The sequence below is a fragment of the Mesoplodon densirostris genome, chromosome 8, assembly GCF_025265405.1.
Source record: "Mesoplodon densirostris isolate mMesDen1 chromosome 8, mMesDen1 primary haplotype, whole genome shotgun sequence".
NCBI lineage: Eukaryota > Metazoa > Chordata > Mammalia > Artiodactyla > Ziphiidae > Mesoplodon > Mesoplodon densirostris.
The window spans coordinates 34,266,808-34,283,897 of NC_082668.1; the positions used below are offsets into that span (position 1 = coordinate 34,266,808).

Here is a 17,090-nt window from a genome sequence, read left to right on the forward strand (position 1 = left end):
ATTAGTATTAGTATCTACTCCTTTGCCTTCCAATAAGTTTTTACACCAATATTTTTTTCCAATTATGCATTTAAAAAGAGGGAACGTTTTAGGAATTATAATTAAATCATTTTGTCTAAACTCAATTCAAATCAAGTTCTTTCAATGACTTAGTTCTGGTATACAATTAGGATAGTTAAGGGAATTAATATTAGACTTTGATTACCTATTATGATGCTTTTAGGGTTATAATACTTTTAAGGTTGAATTTTAGTATTTTTTCATTAAATGAATAGCCTTTAATTCAAAGGGACCCAAATGCTTTTCTACATGAAAAATTTTATGATGGAAGTTAAATATTAGATTTAAGATACATTATTATTACATGAATAAAGTTCGCAAATGAGTATTTTAAGTAATCTTGCTTGCTTGTAACAGCAAACAGATTCTAAAAGTAAATGAGTCTGATGTACAATTTAATTTAAAATTTATTAAAATGATCTACACTATTTCTCCTACTTTTCCAAGAGTCTACTAATAAAAACATGGGGAAAGGAAATTATCTGTTTTAAATATGCTCATTTAAAAATGGGAAACTATAAGGAGTTCTTTTAAATTGGTATACCAATTTTTGAAAGCATTTTACTATTAAACATTGAAAAATGCTGAAAACCTTACAATTAACTGGCCAAAACACAGTGTAGTAGAATGTAAGACAGCTCTTCTGTCAGGAAAAATGAGTTAGACCTCAAATGGTCATTTACCTTCGATGCTTCCAATTGGAGAAGGAATATAATTTATTTGGACTCAAAGATATTCTAGAAATACTTAAAAGTAATATCCTGGAATGCAGTTGAAAGCCACTGAAAATCAAGAGAACCAAGTGAAAATTCATTGGAAAAAATACAAATAATTCATTACATAGATTAAAAAATAAGAAAATGAAAAATTTTTATGCTAGATGACTGAAAAATATGTTAAGGATCTGAATCAAGAGAAGGGCCAGTAAAATACAAAGGGTAGAAATCCTGGGTACTAGCAAAATAATGTTAATTCTAAGAATTCAAAACCACGTTCAGCAATCTAGCTGAACATCTCACTTCATAAGATCACAGTAGATGGCAAACAAAAGAAGGCTTATATGCACAAGTAAGTTATAAATATTTTGGATAGCAAATTGGGAAATTTAGGCTGTCTTTAGCTAAATGATGTGGATAGAGGAATATGAGTGAGAAAATTTTGTTCAGGAGATAGAAACTTCAATCAGGAATTTGGGATTTGTGTTTTCCTCTCAGCTTTTTTATCTCCCAGAGAAATCTTAGAACTTAATTAGTCTATTAAGTACTCTGAGAATCTGGAAAAAAAAAAGTGAGATCTTCATTGTTTGCAAATTGATAGAAAACAATTTGTGCTCACAAAAAAAGTCCCTTATTTGACATAAAGTGCTTTATTTAAAAAAACATGCAGAGATTGTTTTAGAGACGATTATCAGTAATGAAAGAAGCAAAGGAAGCTTTAAAAAAACAACATGATTTGAATATACATAATATTATCACTAAAAGGTACATTCTAATATAACGTAAATAATAAATGCTCACATATCAAAGATGATATGAAAAACTGGCAAATGGAAAAATTATGAAAATGGATTAGTGAAGAAACAGTTTTGAAAACAGAGAGGTTAAGTCTCAGGCTGCTCAAAAATGATAGGTTTGGCAGCAATCCTTCCTTCCACAGGGATTTGGCATGCCAGTTGAATGATTTTTCCACACAGTGTTTTAGGTCATGGGAAGAGGAATCATTTTCAGATAAAGTTACCAGGCTTTGCTTGGGAAAAGAAAAAAAAAGATACTACAGGTTCAAAACTATGAATTACTTTTGGAGTTATTTTAAACAGAATGTAATTTTATTTGAGTCAAACATGGCCTATTCCAAGAATGAAGGCTATAATACTATATTGTGTTAACCATCTATCTACTTAAAAATTCCATATAAGTATAGCTCTATAAGTTTTCTGATAAAAATGTGCTACTTAAATAAATGAATATGGAACATGAACATACATATAAAAAAATAAAATAAAATGGAAAACAGCTAATATTTGACTTGCTCATTGTTCTATGCTCTTATGAACTTCCAAAACCAGAATCAAATATGTTTATTAAAATGCCTGGAAGGAAATGTTTAGGATTTGGAAGGATAAAAGAAATGGCATTTCAAATTAGGTTTTGGTAGTTCTTTCTTTAGAGCCCTTTGAGACAATGTTTTTGCATTCTCCATAAGGAGAGAGAAAGCAAGAAATCAGGTAGCTGCTTTCTCTTGTGCAGAAATTCACTGTCAAAGAACTGACCTGCTGAAAGTATGGAGGATGGGGGAGGAAAATGTTCATATCATGGAAGAATGTGTATTCTGTTAGGAAGAGAACTTATGAGAAAGCTATTTGTGGCCTATAGACTATTGCACATTCAAACAAAACACAAGAGAAAAGAAAGTCCAACAGATAACGTGTTCAGGAACATATCAACATAGAAACTAGCTTGTGCCCAGAAATAAAACATGGATACCAGACACCACTGCAGTCAAACCTGTCTTAATTTGTTTCTGATTTAATGACCTTTAGAAACTGGTCCAAACTGATTATCAGCAATACATTGTTTTTGCTTTTTTTTCTTAAAAAAATATTTTGAGACCACTTTTGATACACACACATATAATTCTGTGGTCATAAAAGACAATATAACTTTAGCGAGACTAAACAAAAGTGCAAAACTTAAAAAAAAACAAAATTAAAAAATATGGAAGCATAAGCTAAATTTTTCTGCATAGCTGAAATCTATTTAAAGCAAGTCCTTGTTGCAGGGGTGGGAGGGGGTACTGACAGGAGAATAAAGCAGTTTTTTTTTTTAATGTCTTCTGCATGTTTAAATGATGCAAAAAATAATTTCACTCCATAGGCTTGGAAACATTTCACAGACAGTTCATTCCTATATCTTTTGACACCATGGTTGTGGCAGTGCCTCCTTCTGCAAGGTAAACAGCGGTGCTGGATTTGGAATGAACTGCCCTGTCTTTGCCATTGTTGTTGACCTCACAGTCCAGTGGTTCAGTGGAGATGACCCAGGTGGACGGGCGCCACCGTTTAAGAGAATAGGGAGTTTTCACACGTTTCTTGATTTTTTCACCAGATCCTGATTTGCCATCTTGTGTTGACTCACCTACTGAAAATAAAAGTGCAGAAAAATGAACTATATGTAAAGAAACTATTAAAAAGTAAAAAGTTAGGGTTGTAACTGGAAAAGAGATCAAACTAATGTCTACAGGAGGAGCTAATGGACATTTCTTGAAATTTATGATGCCAAGCAATATTTTTCTAGGCAAAATTTAACCAACTTATTTTTGAGACTCTGTAAGCCCAATGTTTTTATAACTGGTTGAATTATTCCATAGGGCAAGGAAGAAAATATAGAAAAACCACAAAAAGCAAAAACAGAGGAGAAAATTCCAAGTTCTCAATTGTATTCTCAAATCCTTTGGTTATTGGTAGCAAGCCTAACTTGGCAAAATGCATTTAATCATTCTACTTCATGCTCAAAGTAAGCACCTGGAATATAATACTTTTCAGAAGAATGACATAAACACTACAGTACAAATTTTCTACCAACTTCCCCGTCTCAATCCTGACAAGACATTTTACTGATACGGAACCTTGCCATAAGGTATGTCAGCTTTTCTATAATACAAGCCACTCAAGCAAGGGGCTAGATTCTACTGATTTGGGACAGCTGAATCCCTTTAGTCCATTTCGTAGTCCTTGACAACAACCATAAAACATGACTTAGTTTTTTTTTAATAAGTGCTTTATAAGTGCTATTGGTCTAAAAGAGAAATCATTTTGTACAATGATGACTTAAAGATTTTGGTGAGCTCTCCTGTCTGTGTTACAGTCCCTCTAGGACCATAAACCAAGTATCAAGTTATCTGTTTAAGTTGCTAGAGGTCCCATAGCACAATGCTACAGGCATGTGAGAGACTCAACACACAACTCCTGAAAAAACTGACATTAAAAACCAAGAACAATTTTATAGTTTTTTTATAGTGACTTTTCTGAATTTTCTCTGGACTTTTAAGATTTATTAAGATTAGTCAGATAAAATCTAAATGTGTATATAATAGATATAATATGCTCAACAAACTGTTTCAAAAATTATACTGTTATCATTTTACTTGGATCTTTTAAACTGGTGAGTACTTTATCTCAACTATTCACAGAAAGTATGTGAGTTGCATTATAAACCAGCAGCTACATAAGGCACATATTAAATTGGTAATTATTCTGATTATTGTGACACTGACTTTTTAATTATGAACAAAAAAATTACTTTTTTCTTTACAACAGTCTAATTACTTTTGAAGTCCAATAAAATGTGGAAAAGTAAATACTGCTGTTGAAACACAATCTGTTTCTGTCTAAGTAGTTACTTAAAGGTCCCAAAAGACAAGCAGGAGAGATTATACAGTCCCTCCACTTACACTGCAAACTGCTGTCATCAAGGACATTTGTGGCTGAAAGATCCAGAGAATTAGGCCTCTGTGCTCTTCTAGGCTTTGATGGTCCAGGGTCTGCTATTGTGCTTGGAACACCCTGTGTAAGAACATCTTGCTCTGAACATGGATTGCTGTTGTTGTTATTGGAATTAGTTCGGCCGCCTTCCAGTGGCCGTTCCCTCCTGTCCACAAGACGATCCAGAACACCTTCATCATGGCCAGCCTGTTGCTCTCGTCTCAGTAAAGGTTCATGCTCATCAGGACTGGAATTAATATTCAGCCGGGTGTCCTCACCAATGAACTGATTCTGCAGCATTTCTTGGGCTCTATGTGCCACTGTGTTAGCTGTCTGGCCAGATGGTACTACCCCATTGGCATACTGGGTAGTGGCAGCATGGGAGTTAACGTTGTGGTTTCTACCTGCCACACCATTCATGGTGACCGTCACCACATGAGGTTCTGCAGCATTGATTGTATTCATCTTGGCAACTCCAGTTTCTACCTGTTTCAAGTTTGATTTGTGCTTGCTGCCAAATTTCAGCCGGGGCTCCTTTGTTGAATTTTTGGTGTTTAAAGGCAAACTAGTAGGTCTCTTAGGAAGGTTCTGTTGCTTGGGGAGAGGATAGATCTGAGCAGGTGGGACATCAGGAATTAAACATGCTTGGCCATTTGCAGCCTGTGTGAAATCCTGCTGCCCAGTCACTTCCACCGCAAGCTTTATGAGGGGGTAAAGCAAGCTAGAACTGGTACTGCTCAGGGGGTCTGGCCCACTGAACTGTTTAAGAGAATGCTCCATGAGATTCTCATCAGAACTTTCCTTGAGGTTTTTATCAACTTCTTTTGGGTCCAGCTTGTTGGTCTCCAAGTCTTCTTCTGTCAGCTGTAAGCAGACAGGGGTTGGCCCGATTGTCTGTGAAACATTTGTAGCATGCAGATTTGTTTCATCTGGGTATGGCATCTCAGATATAGTGGTCATGCCGGTGCTTGGAGTGAGGCCAGTGGTGTTTGTGGTTGTAGTGTTGGTAGACAGGCTGGTGACGCTTGTTTCAGGGCTGGGGATTCGAGCTTGTGCTTGCTGCCGTTCATAGTTAATCGAGTTTCGGTTCTTTTCCCCTATAGTCAAAGGAGTGCTGGACATCGAATGCTCAGAGGAAATATTCTTCACAATGCTGTCAGTGTGATGGATAGAGTCTTCAATGTATGAGGAAGAAGAATAATCTGGATAAGGGCCAATCTTTGGCACACGCCTGTTGTGTGACAGGTTGCTTAAAGAAAGAAAAAAAGTGCCACATTGAGAATACATTTATGACAAACTGACTCTCCAAGTTTAACACCTCTGATTTTAAAGTATGAACTGCTTTTTATTTTATTTCTAACCCACAATATCCTAGAGATTATTTAAGAAAAAAATTCTAATCAAATATTAATCAAGTAACAACTAATAACTTGCTAAAGGCTAGTTTTATACTATTTAACCCTACCAAAAAACCTATGTCGATCTAGATATGATTTTTATAGATGTTCATTATTTTGGTTTATAAGAGTTATTATTTTTAAAGATCTCCCCTATAGTTTTTTTTTTTTTTTTTTTTTTTTTTTTTTTTTCTTTTTGCGGTATGTGGGCCTCTCACTGCTGTGGCCTCTCCCGTTGCGGAGCACAGGCTCCGGATGCGCAGGCCCAGCGGCCATGGCTCACGGGCCCAGCCGCTCCGCGGCATATGGGATCCTCCCAGACCGGGGCACGAACCCGCATCCCCTGCATCGGCAGGCGGACTCTCAACCACTTGCGCCACCAGGGAGGCCCTCCCCTATAGTTTTGTAATATTAGCAAATATATCTTTATAAATTGTATATTTGCATGAACTGTGAAGTTCCGTGAGAGGAGGAACCAAGGCATGTGTATTTTGCATTTCCACCATTCTAGATACACAGTGGCTACTCAACAAATATGTTACCAATTAAGTTCCAAATAGTAAAAAGAACACAAGCTTTTAGGTTGTTCCAAAGTGTTCCACTAAATGGCACAGTCTAGCAAAAAAACATACCTTCCTAGGTAGATTGGGCCATATCAATGAAGGTCTTAGATATGGGTCTTAGAGCCTGGAGTACAAGGCAGAACGTGACACTCATATTAAAAAAAAAAAAAAATCAAAGATTCAGGGACTTCCCTGGTAGCGCAGTGGTTAAGAATCCGCCTGCCAATGCAGAGGACACGGGTTCGAGCCCTGGTTCAGAAAGATCCCACATGCCGTGGAGCAACTAAGCCCGTGCGTCACAACTACTGAGACTGTGCTCTAGAGCCCACGAGCCACAACTGAGCCCATGTGCCACAGCTACTGAAGCCTGCGCACCTAGAGCCCATGCTCTGCAACAAGAGAAGCCACTGCAATGAGAAGCCTACGCACCACAAAGAAGAGTAGCCCCTGCTGACCGCAACTAGAGAAAGCCAGCATGCAGCAATGAAGACCCAAATAAAAATAAATAAATTAATTAATTAAAAGAAAAATCAAAGGTTCAGAACTGCTCTCCAGTTACCAAGGGTTTTTCACTGTCACTGTCACACCTTGGGAGTGATGGTTCTTGAGCATCACACTGTAATATATTTATGTTTTAAAAATAAAAGCCAGGCCAAGATATGGAAGCAACCGAAGTGCCTATTGATAGGTGAACAGATACACTATATGATTTCACTTTTACATTAAATCTAAAAAACAAAACAAGTGAACAAACAAAACTAAACAGAAACAGAGGTACCGATACAGAGAAAAAACAGGTAGTTGCCAGAGGAGAGGGGGTTGGAGGGAGGAAAGAAATAGGTGAGGGAGATGAAGAGGTATAAAATTCTAGTTGCATTATAAATGAGTCATGGGTATGAAATGCACACTGTGGGGGAATATCGTAAATAACTATGTAATAACTTTGTATGGTGATATACTGTAACTGGACGTATCTCAGTGATCATTTTGAAATGTACAGAAATACCAAATCACTATGTTGTGTAACAGGAATTAACATAGTGTTGTAGGTCGATTATATTTCAAAAACAAACTCATAGAAAAAGAGATCAGACTTGTGGCTACTAGAGGCAGAGGGTGGGGGTAGGAGGAACTGGATGAAGGCAGTCAAAAGGTCCAAACTTCCAGTTATAAGATAAATAAGTACTAGGGATGTAATGTACATGATAAATATAATTAGCACTGCTGTATGTTATGTATGAAAGTTGTTAAGAGAGTAAATCCTAAGAGATCTCATCACAAGGGGAAAGAATTGTTTTTTCCCTATTTCCTTAATTTTGTATTTATGTGAGATGATGAATATTCACTAAACTTATTGTGATAATCATTTAATGATGTATGTAAGTGAAATCATTATGCTATATATGTTAAACTTATATGGTGCTATATATCAATTATACCCCAATAAAACTGGAAGAAAAAAATGAAATGAAATAAAATGAAATGAAATAAAATAAAATAAAAGTGAGGAGCGTTTTAACTAAAACAATCAAGTATAAACATTGGGAACATTAATAGATACAAGTGTTATAGCAGAAAAGCAGCAACTAAAGGAGAAGAAGTGCTATGAAGAAAGACTGATGAAGTTATTATGAGGGGAATGACAGGAAGGGGAGGAAGAAAAAAGCTTTTGTACTGCACAAGAAAAGGAAGTGAAGGAGGGCTGTAGGGTAGGATTCAATACAATGAAACCTAGAGTGGAATGAGTGTGGGATGAACTGTGATTTGGAGGAAACTATTTAGAAGACATGAAAAGAAGCATGTAAGGGGTAGAGCTGAATAACACAGGAGGCAAAAATGGCCAAAGAAAGGAGGAGCATCAAAGTTTCTTCTTACCAGTCAAGAAAAGTTAAAACACACTTAAAGTAAAAGTAGCTGACTCTTAAGAGAGATGCAAATAGCATACTAAAGCACATAGAAAATACAGAGATAAAGGGAGATGGAAGAGGAAGACTATCTTCAGATGTGTGTAAAATGAGAAAATTTATATTTAGAATTGCTAGTCTCTATTTTCCTTGACTTCCTGATATAATGGGAATAAAGGTTTATATGCTAAAGGTAATTCAGTCTAAATGTAAGTAGTGTAAACCCAATTTGGGGCCTATAGTTCATAACACAAATCATTCTCAGAAATTAGAACAATAGAAAAGAGCAAAGAAAATGATTCAAGAATCGAGTTGTTTTTATCTCAATTTTCTCTGGTTACTCTTTCCTGGATGCCCTTCTAAAAACTTTTAACATAACATTTTAGATAAAATGATAAATTTGTGGGAAGACTTTATCCCCTAAACATGGAACAAAGATTACACTGTCTGAAAGTTCCAAGTTTTAGGAATTTTTTTAAGCCCTTTTATTTAGAACCAAAAATCATAGTTCTAATAAAGAAATGTCTCATGAAATAATGCTCATGATGGGATGAAAAGACCTTACAAATTGCTTTCTTGTAAATGTAGTAGCATTCTATAAAGAAAGAACATTGGATAGGAAGGCTGAAAACTTTAGTTTCCAGCGAAGCAGTGGTTAGATACATAGGTAAGTTCATAGTTCTATTTCCTTTAAACAAACAAACAAAATGCAGGGGAAAGAGAAATAATACCAACAAAGTATAATCAAGACAATATAGTATGTAGAAGTGCTTATAAATTTTGGAACTATGAAAATGTTTTTCCTTCATTACTGTAGGGAACTTGGAGCATTAACAGAGAAAGACTGATCTTTTACTATATCGTTAGATATACAAAAACACAGATTTTACCTTGCACTTATACCAAACAAAAACTTCAGTAAAAGAACAGGAATACTGAAAGAAAAATTATGACATTAGATTGTGCAAGTTCATCACTGCACTTTTAGTCTGGTTTAATAGTATTTATTTCCTGTTCTCTGTTTGGTATCAGTTTTAAATACTGACAGAGGGATTCCAAACCTTCAGGGTCTTACCGCTCATTCTGCATAGCAGTAGACATTGGATTGACTGTTGGGCTCACAGATTTGTTTCTTTCCCATATCATCATAAGTTCAGCCATCCTCTCCTCAGCACACTGTGCGGTAAGCCGAGCCTCTGCATCCTGGTCCCAACAGTCTTCGATTGTCTCCTTGAGTGACCTCACTGCCTGTAATAAAGTACATGGTCAAACAGTGTACCTTATCAAAAAATACTGAGTTTTTTAGCAACATGAAGTGAAAGAAAAATCAGTTTTATTTAACCAATATTTTATATAACTATAATAAAATATCTTAGACTTCAGAGATTTGTAAAGGGGCATATTTCTCAAAAGGTGAGGAGCAAGTATGTAAGCAAACTTTAACTGGACTCATTGAAGAATTATCCACAATAGTAAGCAGTTATAGTAAGTTACATGTTTCTTCAAGGCCACACATTTATGTCATTGTTGATCCACAGCACTGTTATTTCATTCAATAGCCACTAATTCCACTTCAAAACTGAGTTCTGAGTTTTATGAAATTTTGGCGCTAGTCTGTCTTCAATCTCTAGGTGAACTTTTCCTCCTTTTCTCCTAGTAAGAGTGCTTCATTCAAACTGTAAATATTAAAGGCCTGGCATTTTCTTCGTATTTAAAAAGCAGTCCCATTCTGTAGCATTCATACATATAAGCAATGAACAATAGTGCCCCATTTGGGGAAAGTTGGTATAAGCTCCCTTTTAAAAAACAGATTTTAGGGACTTCCCTGGTGGTCCAGTGGTAAAGAATCCACCTTCCAATGCAGGGGACTCGGGTTCAATCCCTGGTCAGGGAACTAAGATCCCATATGGTGCGGGGCAACTAAGCCCACCTGCCACAGCTACTGAGCTCGCACCCCTCAACGAGAGAGCCCAAGTGCCACAAACTACAGAACCCATGCACTGTGGAGCCTGTGTGCCACAACTAGAGAGAGAAAACCCACGCACCACAACTAGAGAGAAGCCCGCACACCACAACTAAGACCCCGTATGATACAACTAAGACCTGACACAGCCAAAAAAACACACCAGATTTTATGTACATAAAGATACCTTTTAAAATATATATTATCACTTTATTAACATCGCACTCATGGTCAACAGCACTATACCTCATGCCCTAATGAAGCTCATCTAGCACATGTTTTTCCTTCTTCATAAGGAATATCACAGCCTTCTTGTGCGTAGGAACACCAGACAGTAGTTCAGCATTACACTTAAGGGCCACTTTAAACTGTGAAATCACCAATAAAATGCACAAAAATGTGGAAAAATAAGGCACTAAATACATAGCAAAAATGACACTTTTTTACAGTACAAGAGATGAAGCAAGAAGGCCTTGTTAGACCTTCAGCTGGGAACATTACATCTGAACTCAAGTTTTTCACTGCTCTACACATACCTACAAATGACTGGGACAGTGTTCTGAGTGTTGATTTCAGGACTACAAATACACTTTAGCAAGTAGTTGAATTCCAAATATGAAATTCATGAAAAACGAGGAAAGACTGTATATAATGGATTTAAAATGGACTTGGATTTGAAGATAATAAAAGAAACTCAAGAATCAATTATAACTAACTTTTTGTGACAAATATACCTCTAAAAACTAGTTATACATTTATCTTAGTGGATTTTAATATTGGTTTGAAAAAATGAACTGGTCCCAAGTTATGAAAAGAGGAATTTTTATTTTGAAATAATTTCAAACTTACTTTTCTTGTCCTTCATGATCTTGACATTTTTGAAGATTATAGGCCAGTTACTTTTTAAAATGTTCCTCAACTTATCTGATGTTTCCTCATGATCAAAGTTTGCATCTTTGGCAGAAAATCACAAAAGAGATGCTGTGTTCTTCCCATTGAATCCTATCATGTGGTACACATTTTTGATTTGTCCCATTACTAGAGAAGTTAAGCTTGATCACATGACTGAGTTGGTGTCTGCCAGGTTTCTTCACTGTAAAGTTCCATTTTCCCTTTAATAATCAATCACCGTTTTGGGGGGAAGTACTCAAAGCCCTGTAAATATCCTGCTCTGCATTCAACTTTTCACCCACTAGTTTTAGCATCTCTTGATGTTTCTTGCAGAATCAATTATTTCTATGATGCTTGCCAGTAAGAAGACACTTAAAAAAATGATAGTAAATCCATAATAGGAATATAGACACAGTGCACATAAACAAGAAATGCAAATACCTTAAAAATATGCTAGGGCTTCCCTGGTGGCACAGTGGTTGGGAGTCCGCCTGCCAATGCGGGGGACGTGGGTTCGAGCCCTGGCCTGGGAGGGCCCGTGCCCGGCAGCTACTGAGCCTGCGCTCTGGAGCCCAGGAGCCACAACTCCTGAAGCCCTCGCACCTGGAGCCTGTGCTCCACGGCGGGAGAGGCCGCCGCGGTGCGGGGCCTGCACACCGCGACAAAGAGTGGCCCCCGCTCGCTGCAACTAGAGGGGGCCCGCATGCAGCAGCGAAGACCCAACACGGCCAAAAATAAAATAAATAAATAAATAAATTTAAAAAATATATATGCTGGGCTTCCCTGGTGGTGCAGTGGTTGAGAGTCCGCCTGCCGATGCAGGGGACACGGGTTTGTGCCCCAGTCCGGGAAGATCCCACATGCCGCGGAGCGGCTGGGCCCGTAAGCCATGGCCGCTGAGCCTGCGCGTCCGGAGCCTGTGCTCCGCAACAGAAGAGGCCACAACAGTGAGAGGCCTGCGTGCCGCAAAAAAAAAAAAAAAAAAATATATATATATATATATATGCTAAAATGCTCAACCTTATTCACCATGTTGAGGTAGTACATACAATGTAGTAGTTAAGAATATTAGTTCCAGCTTTGTAGTGTCAGTACCAGCTCAATTAAGATCCTGGCTTCAAATTGTGGCTCAATTATTTACTAGTTACAAATCAAAACAAGATCCATTTTTACCTACCACATTAACAACGATAAATAAAATTTTGTAACACAAAGCGTTAGTGATGGGAAAACAGGCTCCCAATATATATTATTATTGGGAGTGCCATCAGTTTGGAGGGTAATCTGGCAATAACAAACTTCAAATGCATTTACCCTTTGATCCAGCAATACTACTTCCAGGAATTTATTCCTCAACTACACTTTTACATTTGCAGAAAAATGCATGTATAAGATGTTCACTGCAGTTGTCATTTGTAACTGCAAAAGCTGGAAATTACCTACATGTCCTGTAACAGCAATCTGCTAAAAATTTATGGTATAATGGATACTATGTAGCATTAAAAGAATTAGGAAGATGTATATGTTTCCAATTGCTAAGTAAAATAGGTTAAGTGGGTGTAGTAATTCCCATTAGTATGTTAGAAAAGGATATAAAAACATATAGTCTTGTAATATACAGACATTTCTGGAAGTCTACAGAAGGAATTTAACAGTGGTTGCTTCTCCAGAGGGGTTTTTGGATGTCTGAGGTGAGTGTAAGAGTTTTCACTGCATATTTTTTGTATTGCTAAAAATAACTTAAAAAAAAAAAAATATATATATATATATATTTATTTGACCGCGCCTGGTCTTAGTTGCAGCACGCGGGATGGCATCTTTGTTGCCTCGTTCGGGATCTTCGTTGTGGCGTGCGGATCTTTAGTTGCAGCATGTGGGATCTTTTACAGTTGTGGCATGAGGCATCTTTAGTTCTGGCATGCGGGCTTTTAGTTGCAGCATGTGGGATCAGTTTCCTGACCAGGGATTGAACCTGGGCCCCCTGCACTGGCAGCACAGAGTCTTAACTGCTGGGCCACCAGGGAAGTCCCTAAAAATAACGCTTTATTGTTTGAACTCTTTGAATTTTTACCACATGCGTGAAACACATTTAATTAAATGACTTTTTTTTTTTTTTTTTTTTTTTTGCGGTACGTGGGCCTCTCACTGTTGTGGCCTCTCCCGTTGTGGAACACAGGCTCCGGATGTGCAGGCCCAGCAGCCATGGCTCACAGGCCTAGCCGCTCCGCGGCATGTGGGATCTTCCCGGACCGGGGCACGAACCCGTGTCCCCTGCATCGGCAGGCGGACTCTCAACCACTGCGCCACCAGGGAAGCCCCTAAATGACTTTTTTAAAATGGGCAATGCATGTATTGATAATATGTCACTAAATTCAAAAGGTCAGAAAGGGAATACAATCTTCCTCCCATCCCTATCCACCAACCACCCATTTTCCCTCTCTACAGGCAACAAATATCACCAATTTCTTGAGTATTCTTTCAGAGAAACTTCTTTTTCAAGCACATATACATCACATACCCCCACATACAAATTTATAGCTTCATCCATGCTCTTAATTACTAAACATAAAGTGCAACACTGAAGCATACACAGAGAAATCTTTCTAAAGCAAAGATCTGGACACCTTTACACACAAAACTAAAAGTGACCCTTTCCTTTTCAAAAATAAAGCACTATCTATTTAACAGAGTCCCATTCACCAACTGCTTGCTGGCCCAGAAAAGCTCAGAAACACCAATATCCAAGTAGTTAGAAATTAAACACTGAGTTTTCTATACCTTGAGGAAACAGAGACATTGAAGATGGACAAAATTTGTTATTTTTCATTATACAGTTGGGAAATAATTTGATAAAATTCTTTTTAAAAAAATGAGACCAAAAAAGGACAGTCATCAAGGCATTGTGTTGGATGATGAATAAAATCAGGTAAACAGAAGCACTGCTCCCTACCTCTAAGAAGTTTCCATTTTTAAGACAGAATCATTGTTGATGAATAATAATAGTAAATAATTGATGAGTTCTAACTTTGTACTAGATTGTTTTAACTCATTTAATTCTTATATGAAGTAAATACTATTATCACCTCCATTTTTCAGATGCAAGAAAAGAGGCCCAGAGGAGAGATTAGGACACATGGCAAAGTTAAGATCAGGGCCTCCCTGGTGGCGCAGTGGTTGAGAGTCCGCCTGCCGATGCAGGGGATACGGGTTCGTGCCCCGGTCTGGGAGGATCCCATATGCCGCGGAGCGGCTGGGCCCGTGAGCCATGGCCGCTGGGCCTGCGCATCCGGAGCCTGTGCTCCGCAATGGGAGAGGCCACAACAGTGAGAGGCCCGCATACCGCAAAAAGAAAAAAAAAAAAAAAAAGTTAAGATCAAAGGCCAGGCAGCATAGCTCCACAATTTATACATTATCCTATGCTGACTGACTCTAAGCTATGCTGGTACAGGAAAGTTTCCAGTGGATAAATGGGTTCTGCTACAAAATTTGCATGTCGATTTTTTTGAAGAAAATCTATTATAAGTTCCAAACAATGTTAAAATCATAGTTGGTAAGTCATTAACACAAGTAAAGACTTGGAAATTACTAATAAGATATTGGGAAAAGGAAAAATTAGAAAAATAACTGAGAATTCAAAGAGCGTAACTATAAGGAGGACTTTGAGGGTCTAAGAAAACAATAATTTGGTTGGAGAAAACTTCCAGAAATAGAGTAAAGCAATGCTGAATACCTCAGAATAAGGGGAAAAGTCGTTAAGAGAAGATTAATGAAATAAACAGTATTAAACAGGAGGATTAAGTCACCAATGGGAAGTTAGGTCTTCAAACAAATACTGAGAATGGACTTGACAATCTAGATGAAATTTAGATGAAATGGACAAATTCCTTCCAAGACACAAACTGCCATCAACTATACTCCAATAAAAAATTAAAAGAAAAAAAAAAAAGATTGCCAAAGTTCACTCAGGAAGGGATAGATGACCTGAATATTTCCTATATCTATTACGGAAGGTAAATTTGTATTTTAAAACTTTCCCACCAAGAGAACACCAGGCCTGGATGGCTTTCTGAATGAATTCTACCAAACATTTAAGAAAAAATTAATGCCAAGTCTACACAAGTCTTCCAGAAAATCAAACAGGGGAGGATATTACCTAGTTCATTCTATGAGGACCTCAGTCAAAATGGCAGAGGAAGGAACTTTGGGGGACATTCCTCCCAAGAAGCACCAATAACTTGGCAAATATTACCAAAATCAACTTTACTGAAACTCTGGAAGTTAGTCAAATATTACAGCAACCAACTAAAAATATAACTGGAAAAAGAAAGGCCACTGAAACAGGGTAGGAGAACTCTGTGGTGAGGAGAACTCTCCCCTGCCCTGGAGTGCTGGCAGATATGAACATGGCTGCCCATGTTCCCAAGGTGGGTACCTGGTCCCAGAGGGAGAGGAGTGATCTTGTTTCAAAGGAATTATGCTGTTTTGACATGTCTATGAGTTCCCTGAAGGACTGATTCAAGAGGTCTATCTTTGTTCTGCCTAACTCAGAACTCTCTCAGGACAGGGAAGTAGCTATGACTAAGTGGAGAACATTCCCTGAAAACACTGAAAGCCAAATGAACAAGTACTATAGCCTGGGGCAAAATATAATAGTTGAGGCACACAACAAAAATGCTGGAAGTCAGGGATTAAAATCTGAGTGGTGAAACTTTGGGGAATAAGTGCATTGAAAAGCTTCCACATATACTGGGGAATCTAGAAAACCACACACAGGTCCAGGGCAGGACACATGCTCAGAGAAGACGATAAGCTTTCATAACTGGCTGGCTCAGCCAGTAGGAAGTATTTAGGCTCAGCACGAGCAGGAAGTGAAGGCTACGGCAGAACTGTAAAAGGCCTGGATAAGTGTTAACAGAGGGCCCCAACACAGAGCCAATCTCCAAAGACTTGGAGAATATTTTTTTGTTTCCTTTTTGCCCATAATGATATCCAAAACATACAATTTTAAACAAAAAATTACAAAGCATGGGAAGAAACAAGAAAGTGTGCCCCATTCACAGGACAGAAGAAATGAACAGAAACTGTCCTCAGGAAATACAGACGTTGGAGTTACTAGCAAAGACTTTAAATATGCTCAAAGAACTAAGGAAACCATGGACAAAGAATTACAGGAAACCAGGAAAACAATGTCTCAACAAATGGAGAAGAGCAATAAAGAGAAATTATAAAAAGGAATTAAAAAGACACTTGGGAGCTCAAAAGTACAAAAACTGAAATGAAAAATTAACCAGAGTGGTTAACAGCAGATCTGAGCAGAGAGAAAAAAGAATTACTAAACTTGAAGATAGGATATAAAAATTATCCAATCTGAGAAGCAGAAACAGAAAAAGAATGAAGAAAATGAACAGAGCCTATAAAACTTGTGAGGCACCATTAATCGCACCAAAATACACATAATGAGAGCCCCAGAAGAAGAGAAAATGGAGAAAGAATATTTGAAGAAATAACCATCAATAACTTCCCAAATTTAATAAAACAAACGAGTCTACACATCCAAGAAACTCAAGGAACTCAAAGCGGAGTTCCATACTGAGACACATTATAATCAAATTATAAAAAGCCAAAGATAAAGAGAGACTCATGAAGCAGCAAGAGAAGCAACTCGAAATGTATAAGGGATCCTCAATAAAGGTAACAGTTAATCTCTCATTGGAAACCATGGAAGTCAGAAGGCAATGGTATGACATTGTTTAAAGTGCTGAAAGAAAACAAGTGTTTTCTGTAGAATTCCCAAGAATTCTAAATCAGGGAAAGCTATCCTTTAATAGTGAA

The 17,090-nt window shown here is 37.5% G+C and overlaps 1 protein-coding gene across 1 annotated transcript in view; it reads right to left on the reverse strand.

Annotated features, from left to right (window-relative positions):
* Positions 1-2,569: 2,569 nt before the first annotated feature.
* The window catches only part of BMPR2 (bone morphogenetic protein receptor type 2), a 190,902-nt gene continuing 176,381 nt past the window's right edge, over positions 2,570-17,090 (reverse strand). The window contains exons 11-13 of the mRNA XM_060105745.1: positions 9,480-9,652; positions 4,510-5,789; positions 2,570-3,197 (exon numbers count right to left, since the gene is read on the reverse strand). Of these exons, the coding sequence (XP_059961728.1) occupies positions 2,947-3,197; positions 4,510-5,789; positions 9,480-9,652 (1,704 nt within the window). The 3' untranslated portion in view covers positions 2,570-2,946. The remainder of the gene's footprint in view (positions 3,198-4,509; positions 5,790-9,479; positions 9,653-17,090) is intronic.